The sequence below is a fragment of the Rhinoderma darwinii genome, unplaced genomic scaffold (genome assembly GCF_050947455.1).
Source record: "Rhinoderma darwinii isolate aRhiDar2 unplaced genomic scaffold, aRhiDar2.hap1 Scaffold_430, whole genome shotgun sequence".
NCBI classification, from domain to species: Eukaryota; Metazoa; Chordata; class Amphibia; order Anura; family Rhinodermatidae; genus Rhinoderma; species Rhinoderma darwinii.
Genome location: NW_027463818.1, coordinates 109,160 through 135,430, shown reverse-complemented (window position 1 = coordinate 135,430; position 26,271 = coordinate 109,160). Strand labels below are relative to the sequence as shown.

Here is a 26,271-nt window from a genome sequence, read left to right as displayed (position 1 = left end):
GGTGCCGAGTCTCCCCGCGGTGCGGAGCATTTTAATAGACGCATTTCTTGTGACTTCTCGGAAGGTCTTCATATTTTTTTAATGAATTTTTCACCTTTGTTTTTATTGGGTGAAGATTTCTTGTTCAGGAGGTCAGTGCCAGGGGTTCACATACATATGCAGTAGTAGCTTACACTGTATGTCCACTCTCTGTGCTCCCAGGTGCTCATGGGATGTTTCTTCTGGATTTTCTTCTCCTCAGTCGGGTTATGTACAATCCGGCTTCTCTGTAATGATTAATTATGTCTGGGTCATATCAAGAGTAATATCCATGTCAACTGAATATGTCCCGGCCGCTGCTTGGCAACAAGCACTGGCGCTGCTGGGTGACCACTCTGGCGCTGCTTAGCAACAAGCACTGGCGCTGCTGGGTGACCACTCTGGCGCTGCTTGGTGACCACTCAGGCGCTGCTGGGTGACCACTCTGGGGCTGCTGGGTGACCACTGTGGCGCTGCTGGGTGACCACTCTGGCGCTGCTGGGTGACCACTCTGGCGCTGCTTGGTGACCACTCTGGCGCTGTTGGGTGACCACTCTGGCGCTGCTGGGTGACCACTCTGGCGCTGCTGGGTGACCACTCTGGTGCTGCTGGGTGACCACTCTGGTGCTGCTGGGTGACCACTCTGGCGCTGCTGGGTGACGACTCTGGCGCTGTTGGGTGACCACTCTGGCGCTGCTGGGTGACCACTCTGGCGCTGCTGGGTGACCACTCTGGTGCTGCTGGGTGACCACTCTGGCGCTGCTGGGTGACCACTCTGGGTCTGCTGGGTGACCACTCTGGCGCTGCTGGGTGACCACTCTGGCGCTGCTGGGTGACCACTCTGGTGCTGCTGGGTGACCACTCTGGCGCTGCTGGGTGACCATTCTGGGTCTGCTTGGTGACCACTCTGGGTCTGCTGGGTGACCACTCTGGTGCTGCTGGGTGACCACTCTGGCGCTGCTGGGTGACCACTCTGGGTCTGCTTGGTGACCACTCTGGGTCTGCTGGGTGACCACTCTGGCGCTGCTTGGTGACCACTCTGGGTCTGCGGCGTCTTGTGGGAATCCAGAGTTGTCATCTAAATTAAGATGAAATGTTTGGTGCAGGAATTAATAAGGAAGAGTGAATCGTGGGTAAATCCTTCTCTATTACAGGGGCCGTCACAGACATTTATGTTATACACAGGAAATGCCAAAAATGTCTGATATATGTGGCTCCCACCTATGGAACCCGCACCTATGTTGAGAACTCCGCTGACAGTATCACAAATAATAGGCCCAGATACCCAGCAGACCAGCAGACTGTATCCACCATGATAGGCTCAGATACCCAGCAGACTGTATCCCCCATGATAGGCTCAGATACCCAGCAGACTGTATCCCCCATGATAGGCTCAGATACCCAGCAGACTGTATCCCCCATGATAGGCTCAGATGCCCAGCAGACTGTATCCCCCATGATAGGCTCAGATACCCAGCAGACTGTATCCCCCCATGATAGGCTTAGATACCCAGCAGACCAGCAGACTGTATCCCCCCAGATAGGCTCAGATACCCAGCCGACTGTATCCCTCATGATAGGCTTAGATACCCAGCAGACAAGCAGACTGTATCCCCCATGATAGGCTCAGATACCCAGCTGACAGTATCACGGATGACAGGCTTAGATACCCAGCAGACTGTATCCCCCATGCTAGGCTCAGGTTTGCCATCAGTGAACACACTGAGGTCCCCCGCCTTGTGTACTGTAAAGAAAAGACATTGTAGACTTCACTGGAGAATCGTTTAAAATTAATACATATTTAATTATCAATATAGAGTTAACACATCTAACAATTTACAGATAACAATCGTTATAAACATAACGCCATGACTAATGTGCTGTCAGGAGGAACCGGAATAAGACTTTGAGGTCACAACAACAGTAGCAAAGCGATAACAACACTGTCCTGACAAGTTATCTCTGAAAATATATACTCTCACTAATATATACAATTATTCATAAAATAAATAGTCATAAAAAAATCATCCAACTGAAGGAATACAAAAAAGTCATGACCTCATTATTACACAGCTTTGGATCGTAATATTACAGGAGCATCATGGGAGGAGGGGGAGGGGACCGGTGTCGTGTGAACGGTGGGGTTCTCAATCACTGTAGGAACAAAACTGTTCAGTAGAAGAGGAGAAGAGCTGGACACGTGGTGGTGGACTCGGGTCTAGAGTCACCCGTATGATGTCGAGCTCCGGACACAAGTCATTGACCTGCTCTCCATCTATTGACCAAGACGTTCTCACTTTTTTCATCATTATGAAGAACTTGGAGGACTCAGATGACCTTGTTGTCTCCGGGACATGCCGTTTTTGAGGTTCTCCTTGTCTATTTGCTGGTCCTTGAAGAGCCAACTCCACGCTGCCTATTGCACTCTACTACTAACACTCTCCCTGTTCGCCAATGAATTTAAGACCTTTCTATAAACTGCAACAACAAATTATCCGAAGATGAATTAGTACAAAACTTCACATCTTATTTTTATCTTAAAAAACTATCATCTAAACCATTTCTTTCATAGAAAGAAAACAATGATATTTGTAAGGTTATTAGAAGGTTATTAGAAGGTGGATAGCAGCATTTTAAGGGAAGAAGAAACCATTCTGATTGGTGCTTTCTGCGTTCCGACCAAACGTTCCTCTTGGAATCCTTCTATTCTCTCCAGTTCTGGTCATATCAGCCGCAATGTAATCCTCATCGACAAGTGGGACTTTTTGGCTTTCTAGAAATAAGCACGGGTGAAAATCTATAGCAAGAAGGTTCGAAATACTAATTTTTTTAGCCATTAGGTTTGTCCATTATAAGTATTTAACGGTGAGGCTGTGAAATTAGGAGCTGAACCAGAAAGCGACAGTAGAAGAAGCCCTGGTCTTACTCCACGGAGGACAAGAGTCGGGTGCTAAACACAAAGATGTGGTACAGTCCGGCGGGAACACAAGAGGCAGGTGAAAGTTTTGGTAGTGGAGATACAGCGCAGTCTTTCTAATGGCCTTGTCTACTATACTGTAAATCTCTGCAACTATTGGTCATATCCCAGTTATTGCTGAGCTGACAAGTTGTCTGCCACTGGCAGTAAGAGAACTTCAGATGGGACAGTTACTTGCCTGATATGGTCAATAATGACTGTGAAACCAACTGGGTCCAATCTGTTACATTAGACGGAACATTTGTCAGATGTGCCCTACCATTTTTCTTGGCCAAAAGCCATCAGGGCTTATCTCTTCAGGGCTACTCTCTTCAGGAATACTCTCTTCAGGGCTACTCTCTTCAGGGCTACTCTCTTCAGGGCTACTCTCTTCAGGGCTACTCTCTTCAGGAATACTCTCTTCAGGGCTACTCTTTTCAGGACTACTCTCTTCAGGGCTACTCTCTACAGGGCTACTCTCTACAGGGCTACTCTCTTCAGGACTACTCTCTTCAGGGCTACTCTCTTCAGGGCTACTCTCTTCAGGGCTACTCTCTTAAAGGCAACTCTCTTCAAGGCTACTCTCTTCAGGGCTACTCTCTTCAGGGCTACTCTCTACAGGGCTACTCTCTTCAGGGCTACTCTCTTCAAGGCAACTCTCTTAAAGGCAACTCTCTTCAAGGCTACTCTCTTCAGGACTACTCTCTTCAGGGCTACTCTTTTCAGGGCTTCTCTCTTAAAGGCTACGCTCTTCAAGGCTACTGTCTTCAAGGCTTTTATCTCTAACAACCATTTTACTATTTCAATGCAACGTAATGATTTTTGCAAGGATGGAGAGTGAATGCTTTAGTAGCAAAATACTGCATGAATTTCCTCTTAAAATGGCCACAATCATAAAAAGTTTTAGAAGGTTGGTGTGATACGCATCTGATGATTATATCACGCCAGCTTTACCCCAAGATTTCGAAATGATGTAGGGCAGATGTACCTCATTCTCCAAAAATATGTGTCTCTATTTAGCTGAACTCCCTGCCCATGGGTAACTGACCATCATGTTCTACTTAGGATACAAATATGGCAGTATGGCAGAACACGGCTGTATTATTTGACTATGCTTTATCTACTTCTAGACACTGTAACATGTTCGTCTCTCTGAAGTCGGCACTATAGAAGACCGGCAGTGTTTTTGTGCTACAGTAGAAATATTGGATCTGGAATGTTAAATTCATAGAGTCCATTCTTATCCATCAGAGTTGAACCTACAAACCATAACTATCAGTTGAATGTTGACACTGACTCTATAGTTCATCTACATCCCGTTCATGGTAACATGTTCGACTACAATGTTTGCTTTGATCAGCATTGTGTATCAACAATGAGTTTCAAGGTATTTCCACTTAAGTGAAAGGCTACTTTCCAGGGGCATCTTGGGAATTCCAAGAAGCTTTAGGACTCCAGTCATACAGTTAAAGGTCTCTGTCATAGTGAAAGGACTCACTGAGCCAAGCCTGGACAACATAGTCTTCAGTTTATGGTTTGGAAGTCTTATGAATGAATCCCTGCTTATTTGCATGTGTGGACATCATAGACCCTTATGCATTCCTGACAGCTGACATAGCAACACCAATGAAAAATGCAATGACATTTTTCTTTTCTCTTCTCAGTCCTTGTGTTGTGCCCTCGTCCACAGCATAAGAGATCACACCCATCAATCCCATGAGAGGTAACGTTGCATATCCTGTCTCGCGTTCCAAAAGATCCAGTCTCAGGGTTAGGCTCACAAAAGTTGGGTGAGGTCTCATAGTAAATAAGATCCCTCTCAGTCGGGGGCTTGAAGAAAGTATATTTTGGTCGAAGGGTCTCAACCCAACCACGGGACTCACGATGCTTCTCCACAACCATCTCAGATGCACTGTCATACTTGTCCTTGAGATAATCTCCAATCATTCTAAAATCTGGTTGTGACCACCAACATGTCTTCACCTCACAGCTCCCGGACAACCCGTGACACTTACATTTAAGGTGTCTGTGGTCTGTGATGGACTGTAGGATAATAAAGAAACAAAAGAACTTTAGTCAGCCATACTATGATCAACAATGCACCAGTACATAGGCAGAATTCGTTGTGATTGGCAACAATTTGTAAAGCCGTCCATGCTACACCCTGAGAGTTGGAGGCTATCAAAATCAGAACCTTTAAGTAAGCTTTGGATGGAATTGTGTAAGTCCCTGGAGGTTTAAAAAATACAACTCCTACGACAACATTTTGACCTATTGCAGGTAACGTAGACCAGTGTTTCTCAATGATCCTAAGTCAAATCTCCCTCCCCAAACAAATCACATCTAAGTACCTCCACGGCTTTGACCAGACACTGTGCTGCTCATGGAAAGCTAAATATATTGGGATCTTATTGTGCGACTATTATTGCAAATTTGGGACTTTAGAGCAAGATAAAACCACATATACTTACTGTTCTTCCTGCTTCGTTGTTGTGTCTGTTCATTGCTGAGCGGGCGTCTGGTCTGTTCTCTCGAGCATCTGCAAATTCTCGAGACACCATGCTTCCAAAGTCCATGTCTTCACTGCAGCCGCCCCATTTCCAGCCTTCACCCGGGGGGCCCTTGTGATGGTTGTCACATCCACAGATTGTTGCAGATCCTTCAGCACAGGCTCTGGTTACAGCAAATGCGACTCCAGCTGAGGCAATGGCGTGAACAAAGGCAGATTCTCGTGTGGCTGGAGGTGGAAATAGGGAAAGAATTAGATTCTGAATTGGTCCATTGAAATGGAGTCACACAGGTACATCATAGGTCTGTAGAGCTGAGAGTGAATGTCCATGTGAGTTTCTATCTGAATGTCTATGTGAGTGTCTATGTGAGTATCTATGTGAGTGATTATCTATGTGAGTGAGTATCTATGTGAGTATCTATGTGAGTGAGTGTCTATGTGAGTATCTATGTGAGTGAGTGTCTTTGTGAGTATCTATGTGAGTGAGTGTCTGTGAGTGTTTATGTGAGTATTTATGTGAGCATCTATGTGAGTATCTATGTGAGTGAGTGTCTATGTGAGTATCTATTAGAGTGAGTGTCTATGTGAGTATCTGTGAGTGAGTGACTATGTGAGTGTATGTGAGTATCTATGTGAGTTAATGTCTATGTGTATATATGTGAGTATTTATGTGAGTATCTACGTGAGCATCTATGTGAGTATCTATGTGAGTGAGTGTCTATGTGAGTGTCTACGTGACTATCTATGTGAGTGAGTGTCTACGTGAGTATCTAAGTGAGTGTCTATGTGAGTATCTAAGTGAGTGTCCATGTGAGTATCTAAGTGAGTGAGTGTCTATGTGAGTATCTAAGTGAGTGAGTGTCTATGTGAGTATCTATGTGAGTGAGTGTCTATATTAGTTTCTATCTAAGTGTCTATGTGAGTAAGTGTCTATGTGACTGAGTTTCTATTTCAGTATCTAAGTGAGTGTGTGTCTATGTGAGTATCTATGTGAGTGAGTGTCTATGTGAATATCTATGTGAGTGTCTATGTGAGTGACTGTTTATATGAGTGTCTACGTGAGAATCTAAGTGAGTGAGTGTCTATGTGAGTATCTATGTTTGTCTAAGTGAGTATCTATGTGAGTGAGTGTCTACGTGAGTATCTATATGAGTGAGTATCTATGTGAGTGTCTATGTGAGTATCTATGTGAGTGAGTGTCTATGTGAGTGAGTGTCTATGTAAGTATCTATGAGTGTCTATGTGAGTATCTAAGTGGGTGAATGTCTAATTGAGTATCTATGTGAGAGTATGTAAGTATCTATAAGAGTGAGTGTCTATGTGAGTATCTAAGTGAGTGAGTGTCTATGTAAGTGAGTGTCTATGTGAGTATCTATGTGAGTGTCTATGTGAGTGAGTATCTATGTGAGTGCCTATGTGAGTGAGTATGTATGTGAGTATCTATGTGAATATCTACGTGAGTGTCTATGGGAGTGAGTGTCTATTTGAGTGTCTATGTGAGTGAGTATCTATGTGAGTGAGTATCTATTTGAGTTTCTATGTGATTGTCTATGTGAGTGAGTGTCTATTTGAGTTTCTATGTGATTGTCTATGTGAGTGAGTGTCTATGTGAGTTTCTATGTATCTATGTGAGCGTCTATGTGAGTATGTATGTGAGTATCTATGTGAGTATCTACGTGAGTGTCTATGTGAGTATCTATGTGAGTGTCTATGTGAGTGAGTTTCTATGTGAGTATCTATGTGAGTGAGTGTCTATGTGAGTATCGATGTGAGTGTCTATGTGAGTGAGTGTCTATGTGAGTATCTATGTGAGTGAGTGTCTATGTGAGTATCTATGTGAGTGAGTGTCTATGTGAGTATCTACTTGAGTATCTATGTGTGTGAGTGTCTATGTGAGTGTCTATGTGAGTATCCACGTGAGTGTCTATGTGAGTATCTATGTGAGTGTCCATATGAGTGAGTTTCTATGTGAATGCTTATTTCAGTAAGTCTCTCTCACTAATAGTCATGTTGGCCAAGAGGTTTACGTTGCTGGCACAATAGAAGCAATATATGGTCTGAGTATCTCGATAGTTACTATAACACTAATTAAATTGCTTTCCGCTTGCAGCTCACGACTTTGCTTGTCTTCTAACAATAGAACATACAACAAGCACTAAAAATACCGTTACCCTGAGCTGAAGCTAGAAAGTTTCTGGATCATTTCTGTCACCAGTAAATCTGTCAGGCTCTTCTTTATAATGAAGTTATCAAGCCAAGTGATTGTCGCTGCCAGGTATCATGAACGTTCACTAGAGCAGATATGTCTTCCAGAAAACAGGCTGATACGTAGTCATGACAGCGAAGCCTGAACCACACTGCCCATCTCTCAGGCCCCGGTACTGCCCATCTCTCAGGCCCCGGTACTGCCCATCTCTCAGGCCCCGGTACTGCCCATCTATCAGGCACCAGTACTGCCCATCTCTCACACCCCGGTACTGTCCATCTCTCAGGCCCCGGTACTGCCCATCTATCAGGCACCAGTACTGCCCATCTCTCAGGCGGCCCGGTACTGTTGATCTCTCAGGCGGCCCGGTAATGTTCATTTCTAAGGCCCCGGAACTGTCCATCTCTCAGGCCCCAGTTCTGCCCATCTCTCAGGCACTGATGCTGCCCATCTCTCAGGCCCTGGTACTGCCCATCTCTCATGACCCGGTTCAGCCCATCTCTCAGGCCCCGATGCTGCCCATCTCTCAGGCCCCAGTTCTGCCCATCTCTCTGGCCCGGTACTGCCTATCTCTCAGGCCCCAGTTCTGCCCATTTCTCAGGCCCCAGTACTGCTCATCTCTCAAGCCCGTTACTGCCCATCTCTCAGGCCCCGGTACTGTCCATCTCTCAGGTCCGGTACTGCCCATCTCTCAGGCCCCGGTACTGTCTGTCTATTATGCCCCAGGACTGCCATCTCTCAGGCCCTGGTACTGCCTGACTCTCAGGCCCCGGTTCAGCCCATCTCTCAGTGCCCGATGCTGCCCATCACTGGGGCTCCAGTTCTGCCCATCTCTCTGGACCGGTACTGCCCATCTCTCAGGCCCCAGTTCTGTCCATTTCTCAGGCCCCGGTTCTGCCCAACTCTCAGGCCCCAGTACTGCCCATCTCTCAGGCCCCGGTGCTGTTCATCTCTCATGTCCGGTACTGCTCATCTCTCAGGCCCTGGTAATGTTCATCTCTCAGGCCCCGGCACTGTCCATCTACCAGGCATGGTACTGCCTATCTCTTAGGCCCCGACACTGTCCATCTCTTAGGCCCCTGAACTCTCTGTGTATTGGGCCCCGGGAATGTCCATCTCTCAGGCCCCACTAATTATACGGTGTGTAGTGCCTTATGGCTGATACCTAAGAAAATATACCGGTGACCGAGAAACGCAGGGTGGGTTTTCTACACAATGTGTGAGGGGGGGGGGGGTAAAAGTCCCAGGCAGAGGAGCCCAATCTACTAGTCATATGCAGTTTTTGAGCCAATCACATGATAGATAAGATTGCTTATTTGTCATGTGACCAGTAGAGTGGACTACTATCTGCGTGGGACTCCTGCAGCCATTCTTTGCATTGGTAGAAAGAAATATTGTAGGGCCCTGATGTCACTTATAAATTAAATGAATACAATGCACCCCCTACAGCATTGTCTAGAGGATCTGTACACTGCATTGTGTTTATTCCATAGGTGAAACAAAAATTGGACCGTCTTATAAGTGTATGAACACCATGATATAGTTTACATAAAGAATTGATATAAAACGTTGAGTTAATCTATGTCCCTCCCCCCCCCCTATGGCCACCTTAACTCTCTTTGAGTGGTAAAAGTTGCAGTATGGTTGTACCTTTTATCTATTAGAGAGCAACTTTAATTTGAGCAAAAGTTGGAGGAGGTTCTGCCCATCTCTGCCCTATAGGCACATAATGGGAGATTTCATACAATCCTATAGGTGGATCTGTGATGTCTCTAATGTCATGCAACAGTCAGGCAACGTGATTCATTTCTACCAAAGTCAATTTGTCTCATGGTTTGGATCAGATACCGCTATGCCGTTGGCTCTATGGCATTTAATCATCAATTGCACTAAAAAATCCATAAATAATATTTACGAGATTGGAATAATTTTCTGTCCTGTATTGGACTATATAAAACTATACGGGTCCACAAGGAGCTGGGCTCAGTCGAAACCAACGTGTCCATCCTGTCCCAGTCTTTGATTCTTACTCTAATTGAGTCTGGCAAAAATGCAATAAAAAATTCATCACCGATGGTGCACAACAGAGGAAGACGAGGGGTGAAAAGGTCCCAAATTCCGTCCCTTGATCAATACAATATCTGCTTGTGACAAGTGAAAATTGGGAGAAAAGTTGCGGGACAATAGGATTGCACCAGGCCCACCTGAGGACTGAATGGGAGGTTGTGTTTGAGAGGTCTGATCACATGAGACAATTCCCCTTAACCCTGCCCGACCGGTATGGCAAATCGTCCTTATTACCTGCTGGGAGAATGAATCCCCCTTTGTCTTGGCACTGTCACGCCGCATTAAATGCACAATGGCCCCAGATATTTTATATGAAATTCACCCTCAGCAGTGATTAGCAAGGACCAACTAAGTCATAGCAACCTAGAACTATGCATTCGAAGGGCCTCGATGTCGGCCAAAAGGGAAATCCCTATTGAAATGGTTTAATAAAACAATCTAAAGGGCGTGTGAATTGTGGGCGAGCGTTTTCACTTTTTTCTCTTTGGCTTAATCTCATGGTCTCCGAGATATTGTGCTAACGGCATATCCCAGCGGGGAGTGGACCAGGGTCTCCCGTCAACTTCTTTTACAGAAACTTTTTCATAAAATGCTGGTGCCATCGCCTCCCGCAGAAAAGAGAAACACGTATTTATCAAAAGAAGAGCCCCCCGAACACATCCTGAACGCTAACCATTTCTCTTCCGCAGGTCACAGGTCGTAGCCTGGATTCTGGGGTCATCTATTCAGCTCCTTAAAGGAAAATCTGAAGCTTCGAGCCTCTGCTTGACTGGTTAACAGCTCACATGATCCGACCGCACAGGAGTCATCAGCAGTGTCATGTGACCAGGCGTATTCTATTCTATATTACACTATAATGAGCTAATTATATGTCAGATGTAGCAATCTAAATAGTTTTATCAACCTGCGGCGTGATTACATAATATCATTAAAGAGCAACGCCACCCGCAAACTATCATTCCTGTATCATTTCATTATTTCTTGTGTAACCTGAGCAGTCAACGTTCATGAAACTCACCAAACTACATAAAACTGACTAAAAGATTGTCACAGCCCCGCCCCCTGTTACTGAGGTTGTCACAGCCCCACCTGCTGTTACTGAGGTTGTCACAGCCCCACCCCTGATTCTGAGGTTGTCACAGCCCCGCCCCCTGTTACTGAGGTTGTCACCACTCCGCCTCCTGTTATTGAGGTTGTCACAGCTCTGTCTCCTGTTACTGAGAGGTTGTCACAGCCCCACCCCCTGTTACTGACATCACTGATATATAATATAATGACAATGTGATCAGACATGAGATCCACACATCTTATATACAGTAACAGCTATTCATCTATTACTACTGACAACCAGCCTGTATATCATGTGTGAGAGGTTGTCACAGCCCCGCCCCCTGTTACTGACATCACTGATATATAATATAATTACACTGTGATCAGACATGAGATCCACACATCTTATATACAGTAACAGCTATTCATCTATTACTACTGACAACCAGCCTGTATATCATGTGTGAGAGGTTGTCACAGCCCCGCCCCCTGTTACTGACATCACTGATATATAATATAATTACACTGTGATCAGACATGAGATCCACACATCTTATATACAGTAACAGCTATTCATCTATTACTACTGACAACCAGCCTGTATATCATGTGTTAGAGGTTGTCACAGCCCCGCCCCCTGTTACTGACATCACTGATATATATTATAATTACACTGTGATCAGACATGAGATCCACACATCTTATATACAGTAACAGCTATTCATCTATTACTACTGACAACCAGCCTGTATATCATGTGTGAGGGGTTGTCACAGTCCCGCCCCTTGATAATGACATCACTCACTATCTTGTTCTGCTGACCACTTTGTGTGAGAAATGTTCTTATCTTGTGGCACGCAGTAATCTGCACACTTATTTTAGCTAGTAGAAGGCACAGGGATGAGTTCAGCATTACAGGGCAATAGAGGCTAAACTCTACATCTCCAGGAAATATGGGTCATGCCTTGAACATGTTTTTTCCAAGTAATTCTTTAGTGATTTTGCTGGGAGCATTGGAAAATCTGAGTATTTTTACTGGAAATATCATTAAATTTAAAATACATTCATTCATTAAAGGTACGAGCTGTCACATGACTCCTGACAGATATCTTCCCCTTCTACCTTAAATACATTGAGAAACTGTGACAGGACTTTTATAGTATAAACAATGGGATATCAAAGTATTTAACAGGTTTTGGGGGATGAAGAAGTTGTAGAGGTCCCAAGTCTATTGCTAAAGGGGATCATAACACCCCTAAACCCTATAGTTGGAGGGGGAGGGGCTGGTACAGTTTTTGCATTAAGGACCAATGGCAATAAATTAGTATTTTTTTGATGGCTCATATAAAGTCACATTTTCTCTGATTCATAAATAAATTGTTCTCAGTCTGAGCTGTGAATCTCTTCGTTCACAGAGACACTAACACTGGAGAAGCTCATGAACCTGACAAGATCTGCACATGTGTTGCTGACCCCTCGGCTGTATTGTGGGCACCCCGGTACCACTGCTAGAAGAAGGTCTTAATACCACTATTGTTTATACAAGCCCAGGTTTAATGACTGATACTAGAAAGGGTAGACAGGGATTAAAAAAACATCTCAGAGAGTTACTGTGTAGTCTATTTCAGAGCCGGGAATATACTTAAATTTACTCTTGATGTCCCTAATAAATCAACCAACCAAGAAAACAACTTACCATCTTACCTGCCCTATCCATAAATCTACTAACATATCGATGAAGCACCAACCTATCCAACAATCCAAGTTATCAGTCTATTGTCTGTACCACTAAACCAACCTCCCTAGCCAACTAACCTCCCCAGCCAACCAACCTAGCAAACTACCAACCTATCTTCTGTACAAGCAAACTAATCAACAAACCAACCACCAACCAACTATCTAAGTTACTATTATACCTATTCAACCAAATGAATCCACCAACAAATAACTGGCCAGCAACCTTCCTTTTATACCAATAAATCAACTAACAACCCATTCAACCTAGCAATCTACCAGTCCATCTACTGAACCAGCAAGCTAATTAACAAACCAACCAACCACCAACCAGCCACCTAAGCTACTAAATTACCTTCAGGACCAAGTCTACCAATCAACCCTCAGCAAATTACCTACATTTTTTACCAATATACAAACCAACAAATGATCCACCAACCTACTAAGCAACTAACTAACCAAGCTATCAACTTGAAGTTGGCCATACAAATTAGATAAGAGGGAACACAACTGCAAACAAGGATCGGACATGCTGGATTTTAGCCTGTGAGCCGCTCTCTCCTTTTGCATTAAGCATAGTGCTTAGTGGATAAGAGTGTGCATGTGACTGGGGGAGTTATTGGAGATCTAAAAAGAATAGTAACCAGTCTATCGGGACACAAAGAAACTAACCAAGCAACCAGTCTACCAGAACACAAAAAAAGCTAACCAATCAACAAGTCTATTATAACATGTAGAAGCTAACCAGCCAACCAATGTACCAGGACTATAAGAAGCTGACCAAGCAGCCAGTCTACCAGGACATGAGGAAGCTAACCAAGCAACCAGTCTACCAGGACATGTAGAACCAAACCAGCCAACTAGTGTACCAGGACTAGAAGAAGCTAACCAAGCAACCAGTCTACCAGGACATTCAGAAGCTAACCATCCAACCAATGTACCAGGACTATAAGAAGCTGACCAAGCAGCCAGTCTACCAGGACATGAGGAAGCTAACCAAGCAACCAGTCTACCAGGACATGTAGAACCAAACCAGCCAACTAGTGTACCAGGACTAGAAGAAGCTAACCAAGCAACCAGTCTACCAGGACATTCAGAAGCTAACCATCCAACCAATATACCAGGACTAGAAGAAGCTGACCAAGCAGCCAGTCTACCAGGACATGAGGAAGCTAACCAAGCAACCAGTCTACCTGGAAATGTAGAAACTAACCAGCCAACTAGTGTACCAGGACTAGAATAAGCTAACCAAGCAACCAGTCTACCAAGACATTCAGAAGCTAACCAGCCAACCAATGTACCAGGATTAGAAGAAGCTGATAAAGCAACCAGTCTCCCAGGACATGAGGAAGCTAACCAAGCAGCCAATCTACCAGAACATGAAGAAGCTAGCCAAGCAACTAGTCTACCAGGACATGAAGAAGCTAACCAACCAACCAACCAACCAACCAACCAACCAACCAGTCTACTATAACACAAAGAAGCCAACTACCAAGCAACCAGGACATGAAGATGCTAATTAACCAACCAACCAACCAATCAATCAATCAATCAATCAATCAATCAATCAATCAATCAGTCAGTCTACCAGGACATAAAGAAGCTAACCAAGCACCCAGTATAACAGAACATGAAGATGCTAAATAACCAAACAATCAATCTAACAGGAAATAAAGAAGCTAACCAACCAGTCTACCAGGACACAAAGAAACTAACTAACCAATCAACAAAGCAGTCTACCAGGACACAAAGAAACTAACCAACCAACTAACCAACCAACCAACCAGTCTACTAGAACACAAAGAAACTAACCAACCAACCAACCAACCAACCAGTCTACCAGGACACAAAGAAGCTAACCAACCAAGCAACCAGTCTACAGAACAGAATGAAGCTAACCAACCAAGCAACCAGTCTACAGAATAGAATGAAGCTAACCAACCAAGCAACCAGTCTACAGAACGGAATGAAGCTAACCAACCAAGCAATCAGTCTACCAGGACACGAAGAAGCAAATCAACTAGCCGACCAACCAACCAATTAAGCAGCTAATCTACCAGAACATGAAGAAGAAAGCTAACCAACCAACCAATCAACCAAACAGCTTGGCAACCAATTACCTATCCAAACTGGCGATAAACCAACAAATGACTCAAAACACGCACCCAAATATAAATCAACCAGTTATCGACAAAAAACAATCTATTATGCTGCTGGCAAAGTGGAAGTCCAGTCCTTCCTTCTCTATGAGAAATTGGAACGGTCACTGTAGTTGAGTTTCCAACATGTTAAGAGTTCTTTTCAGTCAGGATACGTCTACCAGCAGTTTTAGCTGCCTGCATCTTGGTTTATCTTACTCTTGAAATTCCGCTACTTATGTGTATACATTTAGAGCTGAAGTTGATTTATGGCGCCCGATGCCAGGTCCATGTGAGTTTTTACCAGTCATGCAGCTTTTTCCCTTTGTGCCTCTGTAATAGTTATCAATGGTGAAGGCTGTGGCAACAGTGGGTCATGACACATCCAAAGTCACCAAGTTACACCAAGTGTTCTTATTGTCCTAAACTGGAATTATAACTGAACGACATCAAGTATCCGATAAACATAAAACATTTATTGTAACAGTCCCAAGAACGACCGGCTACAATGTAAAACTAACAACACAAAAATCCCACAGACAAAAAAAATGTTGTCGTCCACAGAAGAGATTTTGTGACATTTTGCAGTGAATCGCATTGGGCTGTGGCTTCTCCTTTCTGATTTAATATTCTCCCGGGACCACTCGATTAGCGGTGGTAATGAGCTGTGACTAATATTATAACACAAGCACAAAAAAGACTAAAAAAAAAGGCATTGAGGAATATTGTGAGGTAACAGGCGGCTCATTCTCCAGCGCCCTGGACCCTTGATCTGCAGACTACTGTAAGGGGCACAAGTCACTGACAATGGGGGAGACTGTGCCGCTCAGAGACTCATTCATGTCCCTCATTCTGCTTTCCTGAAAAGAGCAAAAAAAGTGTGTCCCGAAAAAAAACGCGCCGCAAAACTCGTCAAAAACCACCCGAAAAGGCCTCCCATTGATTTCAATGGGAGTTGGACGAGTTTTTTTACCGTGAGTAAAAAAAAACGCGTCGCGGTAAAAAGAAGCGTCATGAGTCTCATGACCCATCTTGAGGCGGTTTCCGCCTCCAAAACCCCATTTCAATCAGTCAGAAAGAGGAAAAAAACGCCTCGACGAGTATTTTGACGAGTTTTTGTTAAACCACTGTGCAAAAACCGTCTGGAGCAGTTTTTGCAGGAGGAATTTTCCTCCTGCAAAAAAGTCAGTGTGAACACAGCCTAAGACGTCAGCCGCATAGGTAACAGTACTGGAAGAACTCCATTACAGGGTATGGAAGAGCCGGGATGATAACCACCATCATGGACTTAGGTTTCTAGTGCTGGTGAAACATCAAACCTCATACAGGAGACCTCGAGAGCTGAGGAACTCGTCTCCAACCTGGGATGCGCTGATTTTAGCATAAACCTGTAAATGAGATCCTCCCTCCATTATCTGCGATGATTTTGTATTCAAAATGATTGCAAATGTGTACATTTTACTGTTCAACTTGTAATTGATCCTTTTCATATTTTACAGGTAATGCTCTAATGTTAATACGGCTTAAAGGGGCTGTCCAGTCTTAAAATAATAGAGCTTAAAGGGATGTCCAGTTTTATGTTATTACCTGGGGGTCTCATTGCTGGCAGATCAGCTATTTGTGGACTATACCAGCAGTCCTCTCGTACCCTGGATGCAGGGGGGACACTGGCAGGAAGTTAGAACAAGGGGTGGGGCTTTGACAACTTAGGATAAAGAAGCAATCATCTTGACAGTATTTTGCCAGCTGAGAATCCTGATTTTCTCTCTCTATATAAATGGATCATGTGACCAATAAGACATATTATTCATATATAATAACTAATAAAACTCCCCAAGGGCTGATACTGAGCATGACATAATGTACAGTCTTTACCTTTATCCAGCACCGGCCCAAAAATCGCCAGGTTGTCGTTTACTGTGGTGCAATTCCACCTCCTCCCCCGGAATTGGTGCTGACACTCTTGGATGCCGATTTTGACTCCTTCGGCCACACTGGGCATTATCTCCATATAATTCCGACAGAAGCGCATCTGTTTGGCTACAAGGCCGGGAATGGTCCCGCAGGGGATGGGCTGCGTTCCAAGGGTAGAATATTGCTGACTGATAGCCAATGACCTGAAAACACAACAGAATAAGTAAAACGCGTTAGCGCCATGATAAACTGTGATGTCATATATGTATACGCCGCTGTATAGCTACAACTGCTGAGATCTGGTGGCACCACCTGCCCACTGGCACCAGTAATAGAATCGCAGAACCCTCGTGTCCAGGTTTTAGAACTATTTTGTGCTAAGAGACTTTTCTTTGGTGTTTACAAAACTTATTTGGAAAAACACAAATAAAACTACAAAATAAATAATATGGGGAACAAAATGAAACTTGCAACAAAATAGTGTGTCGTGACTTACAGCTCCGTAAACCATAGGAACAGTTAATATACAGAATAAATGTCCATAAACTATTGGTGCATCTTTCTTATAAGGAAGCTGAGATATGAGGAGCTGTTTGAAGGTTCCCACATTGTAGAGCTGCTTTAGCAGTACCTTTGCTGTCTGTGACATGGGAGATTGTCACTGGGAATTTTCTTTCCTTGCAGGATCGAAAAAAGTCTGTCCTTGACTCTTTGACCCTTAAGAGTGGCCAATAGTTCCCTCTATGTCACAGGAACAGCTAAAGAAACTCTACAGTGCAAACAGCTCCTCATATCTCAGCTCCCCTTAATATTCAGGATTCTAGTGGAGTGAGACGTCACATTTTTGCTCCCGGTCTATGCACCAATTATATAAAAGGTGCAGGATCAGAAATCTGATGCCAGAACATATTGGGGGTTATAGGTCCAGAGGATGACTACTGCTCATATCTGTTGAGTGTAGAGACTTCTGATGTCATCGCTTATGACTGGTGAATTATGATGTCATCACATCTGTGGACCTCAAAATTGGAGCAACACCTGCACAGATACCTGCTCTCTCCCCAGTCATCATAATGGAAGAGATATGTGACTACAATGCCCCATTCTCTCCTAAAAAGGAATATCGGGTCGCCATGGACAAACTATGACCATCCTTTCCTGGGATCGAAATGTGGTGGGAGGATTTTGGCCCCATCGTAGGCTGTTCACATTACTCTTAATAGACATAGTGAAATTAATTTGCAGATCGCTTTATCCTTCCACAGGCACCATGATGATGTCAAGCAAGAAAGGGGAGAACCAGCCTAGGGGCACTACATTCATGGGTGGATGGGGTTGACCAAAAACAAACCATGACCCTTCTGTCTCAGGATGGTAAAATGGTGCCATGACCTACCATTGGGAGGTTGACCCCATCTTATGTTGGCCCCAGTTCCCTTCACAACAGACGGCATGATCCTGCACAGAGTTCCCCTCAGGCGCCCGCTGGCATTTTGCGGGTACCACACCACCATTCTCTCATACAAGACCCTTCTGTCCCAGGATGGAGGGCATGGCCCCATTTTTCCCTTCTCTCCCCCATATTGTCCATGCCTGGTCAGTTTTTAGCTGCTGCCAAAAGACCTCAATGTCTCTTATGTCTCTTTGTAACCCGCTGCCACTGTCCTTTTACATTAGGTACAAGTCAAGCAGAGACACAAGGCAGGTTTCTTTGTCTCATGGCATTAACCACAAGAGCTGACGCTCAGCTGGATGTTCAGGCCACCACAACCTCTCCGGCATTACTACATATCTGGGGTGTGATGTCAGGAGGCTGGATCTGCTGATGTAGTGTGGGTGGTGGAGCGCACACGCCCGGGTGACACAATGTACAGAGTCTCCACATACTGTACATTAGTCATGTGGTTGGACCTGACCCGGAGCTGTAGAGCGTGGTGGAGACTGCGCCTCGTTGTAACTTCTGTAAGATCGGACTTATTTTACAGATACCACTAGTGATCGCCATTACAGTATCTATAGGGGATGTCACCGAACGTTCTTCACGCCCTCAATTACATTTTAAGGGGTTGTCTGGCTCTAACCATTTCTTTATATTAGAAGGGTCCCCCAAAAATAAGCTGATCCCACACTGTACTGCTGCTGGAACCCCCAGCGATCACATGTAATATGTGGGGGAAAGTATTCCACGGTGGACATGATGCATTACATGGTGTCCATTGGAGTTAATAGGTGGTCTGTGTAATGCTGGCAGGTCCTCCAGACAGACAACGGCCAATTGATGGAGGTCCCGAATGAGAGACCCCTCTCTGTTTATTCTGAATGCACCAATTTTGAAAGTATTTATAATTTTTTTTTGTTTTGTTTTTTAAGTAGACCCCCCCTTTAGTCTGCAGTGCAGTGTTCAGTCACATTGCTGGGTAAGTTGTCGCTGTTCTGTCATTCCATTCATGAACCAGGAACCTCAGGATGAACAGATCTATAGGCGCCTCCCAGTACGTGGATTACTGTAGTGCACGGATCATGGGAAGACACAATGACTTACAAGATATAAAATAATCAGCATTAATATTGCTGCATCTGCGGTCGGGATGTGTGGGGGGTTCTGGGGGATCTGTCATTCCCGGCAGTCCCAGAGCTGACGGACGGGGAGATGTTACCACTCAGTCTACATTACAGATATACGTGGAGCATCCATATCCCTGCACGATCTCTGGCCTGATCCCCGGAGCTGATACTCGGAGGTGACTCACCCTCATTATACAACGTCGTGCTCTCACAACACAGGAAGAGAACAAATTGATTTAATTTTACAGGCCGTGGCTTGCAGCAATAATTGGAGAAATTTCCACCTCTGCAGACCGGTCTGACCCGACCTGAGCTCTCGCTCCCAGCTGTTTGCAGCCTCGTCCCTCCCTCCTGTGTATCGCTGCAGTTATTATACGGTGAGAAGATAAGACGCTTGCAGAGCTGTGATGTCACCGCAGTCACATGACACAGAACCATCTGTGCTGGAGGACCCCCCAATATGAGCCGCTGGTCTTATACACAGTCAACTATGAGCCCCGGGGCCATGAAATGTGTAACTCAACATGACTAACAAATGTTCCGGGTCTCGAAATGATCAAGGGTTTCATTTAACTATTCAAATCACGTGACCCCCGGCAGCCGCCATCTCCGCCCAGACCCAAAAGTCTCAGTTACATTCTACAACATTAGAATTCCCTTAATCCGGTATCAGTGGGCCTGATAGCTGCCATGTTATCAAATGTTCTGGATTATTGGACGCCATAGAAATACATTTCTACGTTATATTACAGTTCAGTAGTGGAAATAAATTCTGAATTATCAGACAAATTTCAGTGTATTTAGAACTTGTACATGTAGAATGATCAGTCACCCAAAAATCTGTCTAGAGTGATGCAGTGGATAGGGGATAGGAAGTATTGGAAAACAGTCGCAGCTTCTCACTCCCTCGCTATGTCTGTGATACTGCATGTTGTGAGAGTGAAGGGTGGGGAGGGGGATGCAGCTGCAGCTTCTCTCTCTATCTATGTGAGACTGCATGTTGTGAGAGTGAAGGGTGGGGAGGGGCTGCAGCTGCAGCTTTTCTCTCTATCTATGTGAGACTGCATGTTGTAAGAGTGAAGGGTGGGAAGGGGATGCAGCTCCTCTCTATATCTATGTGAGATTGAATGTTGTGAGAGTGAAGGTGGGGAGGGGGATGCAGCTGCAGCTTCTCTCTCTCTCTATCTATGTGAGACTGCATGTTGTGAGGGTGGAGGGGTGGGGAGGGGGATGCAGCTGCAGCTTCTCATTCTATGTGATACTGCATGTTGTGAGAGTGGAGGGGTGGGGAGGGGGATGCAGCTGCAGCTTCTCTCTCTATGTGAGACTGCATGTTGTGAGAGTGAAGGGTGGGAAGGGGGATGCAGCTCCTCTCTCTCTATCTATGTGAGACTGCATGTTGTGAGAGTGAAGGGTGGGGTGGGGGATGCAGCTGCAGCTTCTCTCTCTATCTATGTGAGACTGCATGTTGTGAGAGTGAAGGGTGGGGAGGGGATGCAGCTGCAGCTCCTCTTTCTCTATGTGAGATTGCATGTTGCGAGAGTGAAGGGTGGGGAGGTGATGCAGCTGCAGCTTCTCTCTCCATGTGAGTCTGCATGCTGTAAAAAGGGTGAGTGAGGAGATTACGCAGCAGTTTCTCTCTCTCTCTCTCTATATATATATGAGTCTGCATGCTAAATTGAGGGAATGGATGAGGAGGAAGATTATGCTGACAATTCTCTCTCTATGTGAGTCTGCATGCTGTGAGAGGGGAGGGGAGAGCAGTGGGGTTATGCTGTAGCTTCTCTCTATGTCTGTAATACAGCATGCTGTGAGAGGGGAGGTGAGAGCAGGGGGTTATGCTGCAGCTTCTCACTATGTCTGTGATGCAGCATGCAGTGAGAGGGGAGGGGAGAGCAGGGGGTTCTGCTGCAGCTGTTCTCTATGTCTCTGATACAGCATGCTGAGAGAGGGGAGGTGAGAGCAGTGGGGTTATGCTGCAGCTGCTCTCTATGTCTGTGATGCAGCATGCTGTGAGAGGGGAGGGGAGAGCAGGGTGTTATGCTGCAGCTTCTCTCTGTCTGTAATGCAGCATGCTGTGAAAGGGGAGAGCAGGGGGGTTATGCTGCAGCTGTTCTCTATGTCTGTGATACAGCATGCTGTGAGAGGGGAGGGGAGAGCAGGGGGGTTATGCTGCAGCTTCTCTCTTTGTCTGTGATGCAGCATGCTGTGAGAGGGGAGAGCAAGGGGTTATGCTGCAGCTTCTCTCTTTGTCTGTGATACAGCATGCTGTGAGAGGGGAGAGCAGGGGGTTATGCTGCAGCTTCTCTCTTTGTCTGTGATGCAGCATGCTGTGAGAGGGGAGGGGAGAGCAGGGGGTTATGCTGCAGCTTCTCTCTTTGTCTGTGATGCAGCATGCTGTGAGAGAGGAGAGCAGGGGGTTATGCTGCAGCTGTTCTCTATGTCTGTGATACAGCATGCTGTGAGAGGGGAGGGGAGAGCAGGGGGATTCTCTCTATGTACATGTAGTGAGCAGGGAAATGATTTGTGACTTGTTCAGTGATTATAATGATAAATAGACGCGTCTGTGATTATTTTAGAAGCCGGAGCAGCTTGTTCACAGTACTGCGACTCTCATCATTCTACATTCACAATAAATGCTGCTTACATCGGTGTCTGAGCTATACACATTTATCACTTCTCCTTCATTATTCGTTTTCTAATCTTTGGTTACCTGTAATTTTTTGGCTAAATTGTCCACAAAGTGCGACATTTAAAGGAGCCGCGTGATCACAGTCACATTGTTGTAAGAAAATCGCTACACAAACAATAAAATATCAGCAACTGTTGCAGTTTACATAACAAAGTCAGTACTGGGCGGACCCCATAAGGGTTTTGCCTTAGCAGCCCCCCTCAAAATACAATATGAAATGCAGGTATAGAAGTCCTGATCATACAGTGCGCTGCTGACGGCTTCAGATGAACATTTGGCCACCTGCCACATAATGATCCATCACCTCCAGGCTGCTCACTATTAAGCACACACCAGCATTGACATGTAGAGCTGCTCTGTCTGGTGCTCAGTAAATCCGGCCTTTCACTGCCGCTGCCAAAGTAAATAATGAGAGTAGCTAGAAATCCGAGAGGAGTCAATCTTCGTCTGCGGCTCTAATGCTCCCTAAGGCCCTCGGCCGCTCCTCCCTCACGGAGACGTCGCCCCTACGGTTTGTTCTCTTGCCGCAGAACATGTTTGCGGTGCAGCCGGGGTGTTACACGAGGATCTCGCCTGTGTCTTCTGCAGCCAAATAAAGCAAATACTAAACCTTTATAAGATTCCGGGACAAAAAAATGTAACAAAGCGTCAGCTCCCCAGCCAAGGACTCCTCACTCAGCTCCTACACCCCCCATAGATCATTACACTGATAATCATAGGGGTTGTAGTATATTCTGGAGACGTCTCAGCAGCACCCCACTATCTGAGCGGGGCCTCTGTTCATCCTGAGCCTCCTGGTTCATTAATAGAATGTCAGAACTGCAGTGACAACTGACAAAGCAGCAGAAGAGACGGTGAAGAGCAGCATCATTATACAAAGCACAGGGTAAAGCCCTATGACAACCCCTACAGGACCTGTAACCTCTGCCATTAGTGGTTGTCAGTGTCACCGTCCTTCTGTAGGCCACCAAGACGACTGGATAAAAAGAATTGTGACCCTCGTTTTATTGCCGCATCATTCTGGGAAGGGATCCTGCCCGGGGCCCCATCTCTAGGAGCCCCACCTTCCTCATACATCAACACCCTGGAAGAGCGAGTACATATCATACAGGCAGCGGCTATGAGGCCGGAGATAAGCATGGGGTCCCCCACCATGGGCAATGTAGACGGTACTAGACTCCGCAATGCCAGCTGAAAATGGGGGAGAACGGGCAACACAGGCACAAGGAGGGGGCAATAGATTTATGATAATCATGTGGCTGTGTCTTAAAGGGAAACTCTGATCCATGCACCGAGTCTCCCCATAAATGTATTAATAGGATGGAGGCATCTGCTAAAAAGCGCGCCGCGGACCTCAGATCAGGTTCTTACTGTTCGATCTTCTTAGGCTATGTTCACACGGGGTATTTTGCTGAGTTTTTTGGCGCGGAAACCGTGTCGCAAATCTCGGCAGAAACGGCCCGAGAACGCCTCGCGGGAAAAAGAAGCGACATGCCCTATCTTCGGGCGCTTCCGCCTCTGACCTCCCATTGACTTCAATGGGAGGAGGGAGAAAGCGTATTTCTCGCTGTTTTATGCCCGCGGCGCTCAATGGCCGCGGGCGAAAAACGGCACGATAATTGCCGCGAAAATCGGCGTGCAGGGAGAGGAATATCTGCCTCAAAGTTCCAAATGGAATTTTGAGGCAGATATTCCTCCCCCAAAATACTCCGTGTGAACATAGCCTAAGAGAGGGAGAATTCTGGAAATGAGGAATCATGTACTGGACTTATTCTTACGTGTGTGGGGGAGGGGTCTCTGGTATGTCATAATATGATGTCACTCTATTTATCCCGACGTCACTTGGCAGGATCTGAATTTATCTTTACGTGATGAAAGCGTCCGGACAAGTTCAGGAGGACATTGAGGTCTTTCTTGAGTATAATAATATTACGGGTCATGGATACTCGACTCTGGAGATGGGACGTTGAGCCCGGGATTTATTCTGGTTGCTAGATTTGGAGTCGGGGAGGATTTCCCCCCTAATGAAGCACATGGCATCAACCTCATGGGGGTTTTACCTTCCTCTGGATCAACACGGTCGGATTATAGAATGGACTTGTGTCTTTTATCAACAATGTAACAATGTAACCACGTAGCCTGCGGCCGCAGTGTCCGGGTCCGGGTCATCCTTCATTGCACGGCTATCTGCTGCCCAGTCCACATTCCATGGACATAAACCCTTTCACTACCAGGAAGACTCAACGCAAAGACAAACCTGGAGGCCATATGGTCCCATCCACAGCAGCGGCTGTGTCACCTCCCCTCCCCCGCACCTCCCAGGTATCACTCTCAGAAGTCTGAACAATGGCTCGACCTCCCTATTGTAGCGTTTACCCTCTTTGTACCTTTCCTAGCCGGGGTCACCTAGGACGGCCGTCTCGCTGTGTTTCTATGACCTTGACCCTATCCAGTTACCTTCCTTTAAGTGCCAACCCAACTAATGAGCCCCCCACACGAGCAGAAGACAAAGCTATTCAGTAAACCCTATCATATAATACACCTCCCCCACCCCTTATTGCCAGGGTCAGATTTCACAGGGAGAATTAATGAAACTGATGGGGTGAATAGGATGTAATAGAGATCTGCCGGGCTCCTGTGTCTTACACCTGTAATCACAGCCACACGTAGGTCTTGAAGGGGTCGTGTGATATTTTGGATCATTCTCGCCGTCTTCATGGCTATTTCTAGTCAAAACTGAAAATGTTGGTTGAGAAGGATTATTATGGTATAAGATGGCGCCATGGTGTATTGTATAGTGGTATTATAAGATATTACAGTCTCATTGCTGCATGGTAGCATGCGGCTCCTGATATATGGTGGCAGTAGAGCAATGAGAAGGTGATATGGTAGAATTATGAAGATATATGGTGGTTCCAATAGAGCTACATGGCGATACTGAATAGTAGTGGTGGCTGTAGGATAGTATAGAGCTATATAGTACTATATGGGTTATATAAGGTCATACAGCCCCCAAAGGGGTTCACAGAGGAAAGGAGGCTTCACAGCAGGAATCACAATGAAGCTCATCTCCTGGTGCTGGTTACCACCTGTACAGCACCAGTACTATCTCCTGTTGCAGATGGAGGTGATTCTTGGGCCTATATTGCCAAAAAAAAATCATAATTCAGCCCATGAATCCCATGGGGGAAAGGGCTGGGGATAAACTGAACTTGTGGCTCCTCATTACATCCGCAGGCAGCGTCATGGGCTATATGGAGGTTACGTGGTGAATATGAGACGCCGCTATTATGGAATACTACAGAAACACTTGGGGTCTATATGGCCGTTATAGTATGGTACTGTGCATGAACCTATATAATGATATGGCTGGTTCCACTACACAATATGGCGGCATTACCGGACTATGTAATCTGATTGGTGGGATTATATGATGTCAGTATGGTGGATTTGTAGCTTTCCAGAGGCTGCATATATCTATAGAGCCACGTACTGGAGCTCCATGACTATGAGGCCACGTGATGATGACATTATGGACATGAGACTATATGAGGCCTGGTATAATTCATGACTCCCTTGATGTAATATATATATACAGTACGACACATCCACACTCTACATAGACTACAGGACTTGCTTGGACTCGATCCCATGCGTCAGGTGTCAGCACCGGGTTCTTGAGTCATTCAGGACATTCCACTTCTTGCAGATCACGGTTCGTCCTCCATGTTGCTCCTTCCACAGGAGGAAACAGAGACTTTAATTTGTACATTTTTTAATGACAAGTCTGCCGTTTCCATAAATCAAGTGAATTTAACGAGAAGTTTTATATGGAACCTGTAAAAAAATCATCGACTGCTTCTCCACGCACAACTGTCAATGAGCCGGGATATTGGGGGGGGGGGGGGGGGCGCACAATGGTTCTCTATGAGACGACTGTAAATTATGGCAAATGTCTTGGGAGAAAAGATTCATTAGATCCAGTAATTATCAATCCCAATTCGTCTTTCTGGAGGGGATTTCTTTCTGTAAAGCCTCGGCGTTTGTCTGACGCATTCCTCCTGCTCACCTATATCATTATACATCCGACTCATCAAACTGCCCCAGGCAAAGTTCCTGCATTGTTACTATGAGAAGGCCGCTCCGTGCCGATCTCCACTGTCACAACATGCAAACTCTGCTTCATTTCTATAGGACCAAGTCAGTACATACAGTATGTGCCCTACCGAAGAGCAACGCCGGCTGCAAACACCTCACCACCTAGTCCATAGGAGAAAGTATTGTCAGACCTATATAAATATACACCCGTCAGACCTATATAGATAAACACCCGTCAGACCTATATAAATATACACCCGTCAGACCTATATAAATATACACCCGTCAGACCTATATAAACATACACCCGTCAGACCTATATAA

The 26,271-nt window shown here is 45.5% G+C and overlaps 2 protein-coding genes across 2 annotated transcripts in view; one reads left to right on the top strand and one right to left on the bottom strand.

Annotated features, from left to right (window-relative positions):
* Positions 1-1,810: 1,810 nt before the first annotated feature.
* LOC142711568 (protein Wnt-3a) lies at positions 1,811-16,790 on the bottom strand. The gene is made up of 3 exons (XM_075848592.1): positions 16,554-16,790; positions 5,446-5,711; positions 1,811-5,017 (listed from the first exon to the last, which is right to left on the bottom strand). The coding sequence occupies exons 1-3, from the start codon at positions 16,708-16,710 to the stop codon at positions 4,538-4,540; spliced, it is 903 nt and encodes a 300-aa protein (XP_075704707.1). The 5' UTR covers positions 16,711-16,790; the 3' UTR covers positions 1,811-4,537.
* A 4,053-nt stretch (positions 16,791-20,843) lies between these two features.
* Positions 20,844-26,271, top strand: part of LOC142711567 (uncharacterized) — a 47,861-nt gene continuing 42,433 nt past the window's right edge. Inside the window, exon 1 of the mRNA XM_075848591.1 lies at positions 20,844-20,884. Within this exon, the coding sequence (XP_075704706.1) occupies positions 20,844-20,884 (41 nt within the window). The remainder of the gene's footprint in view (positions 20,885-26,271) is intronic.

Bases quoted from the DNA above. Each gene is read 5' to 3' on its own strand.
- LOC142711568 (XM_075848592.1), bottom strand. From the start codon at position 16,710: ATGCGCTTCTGTCGGAATTATATGGAGATAATGCCCAGTGTGGCCGAA. The intron at 5,712-16,553 runs GTAAAGACTGTA...TTCCACCTCCAG, and splicing joins TGGGCCGGTGCTGGATAAAG to CCACACGAGAATCTGCCTTT. The intron at 5,018-5,445 runs GTAAGTATATGT...ATTATCCTACAG, and splicing joins ACAACGAAGCAGGAAGAACA to TCCATCACAGACCACAGACA.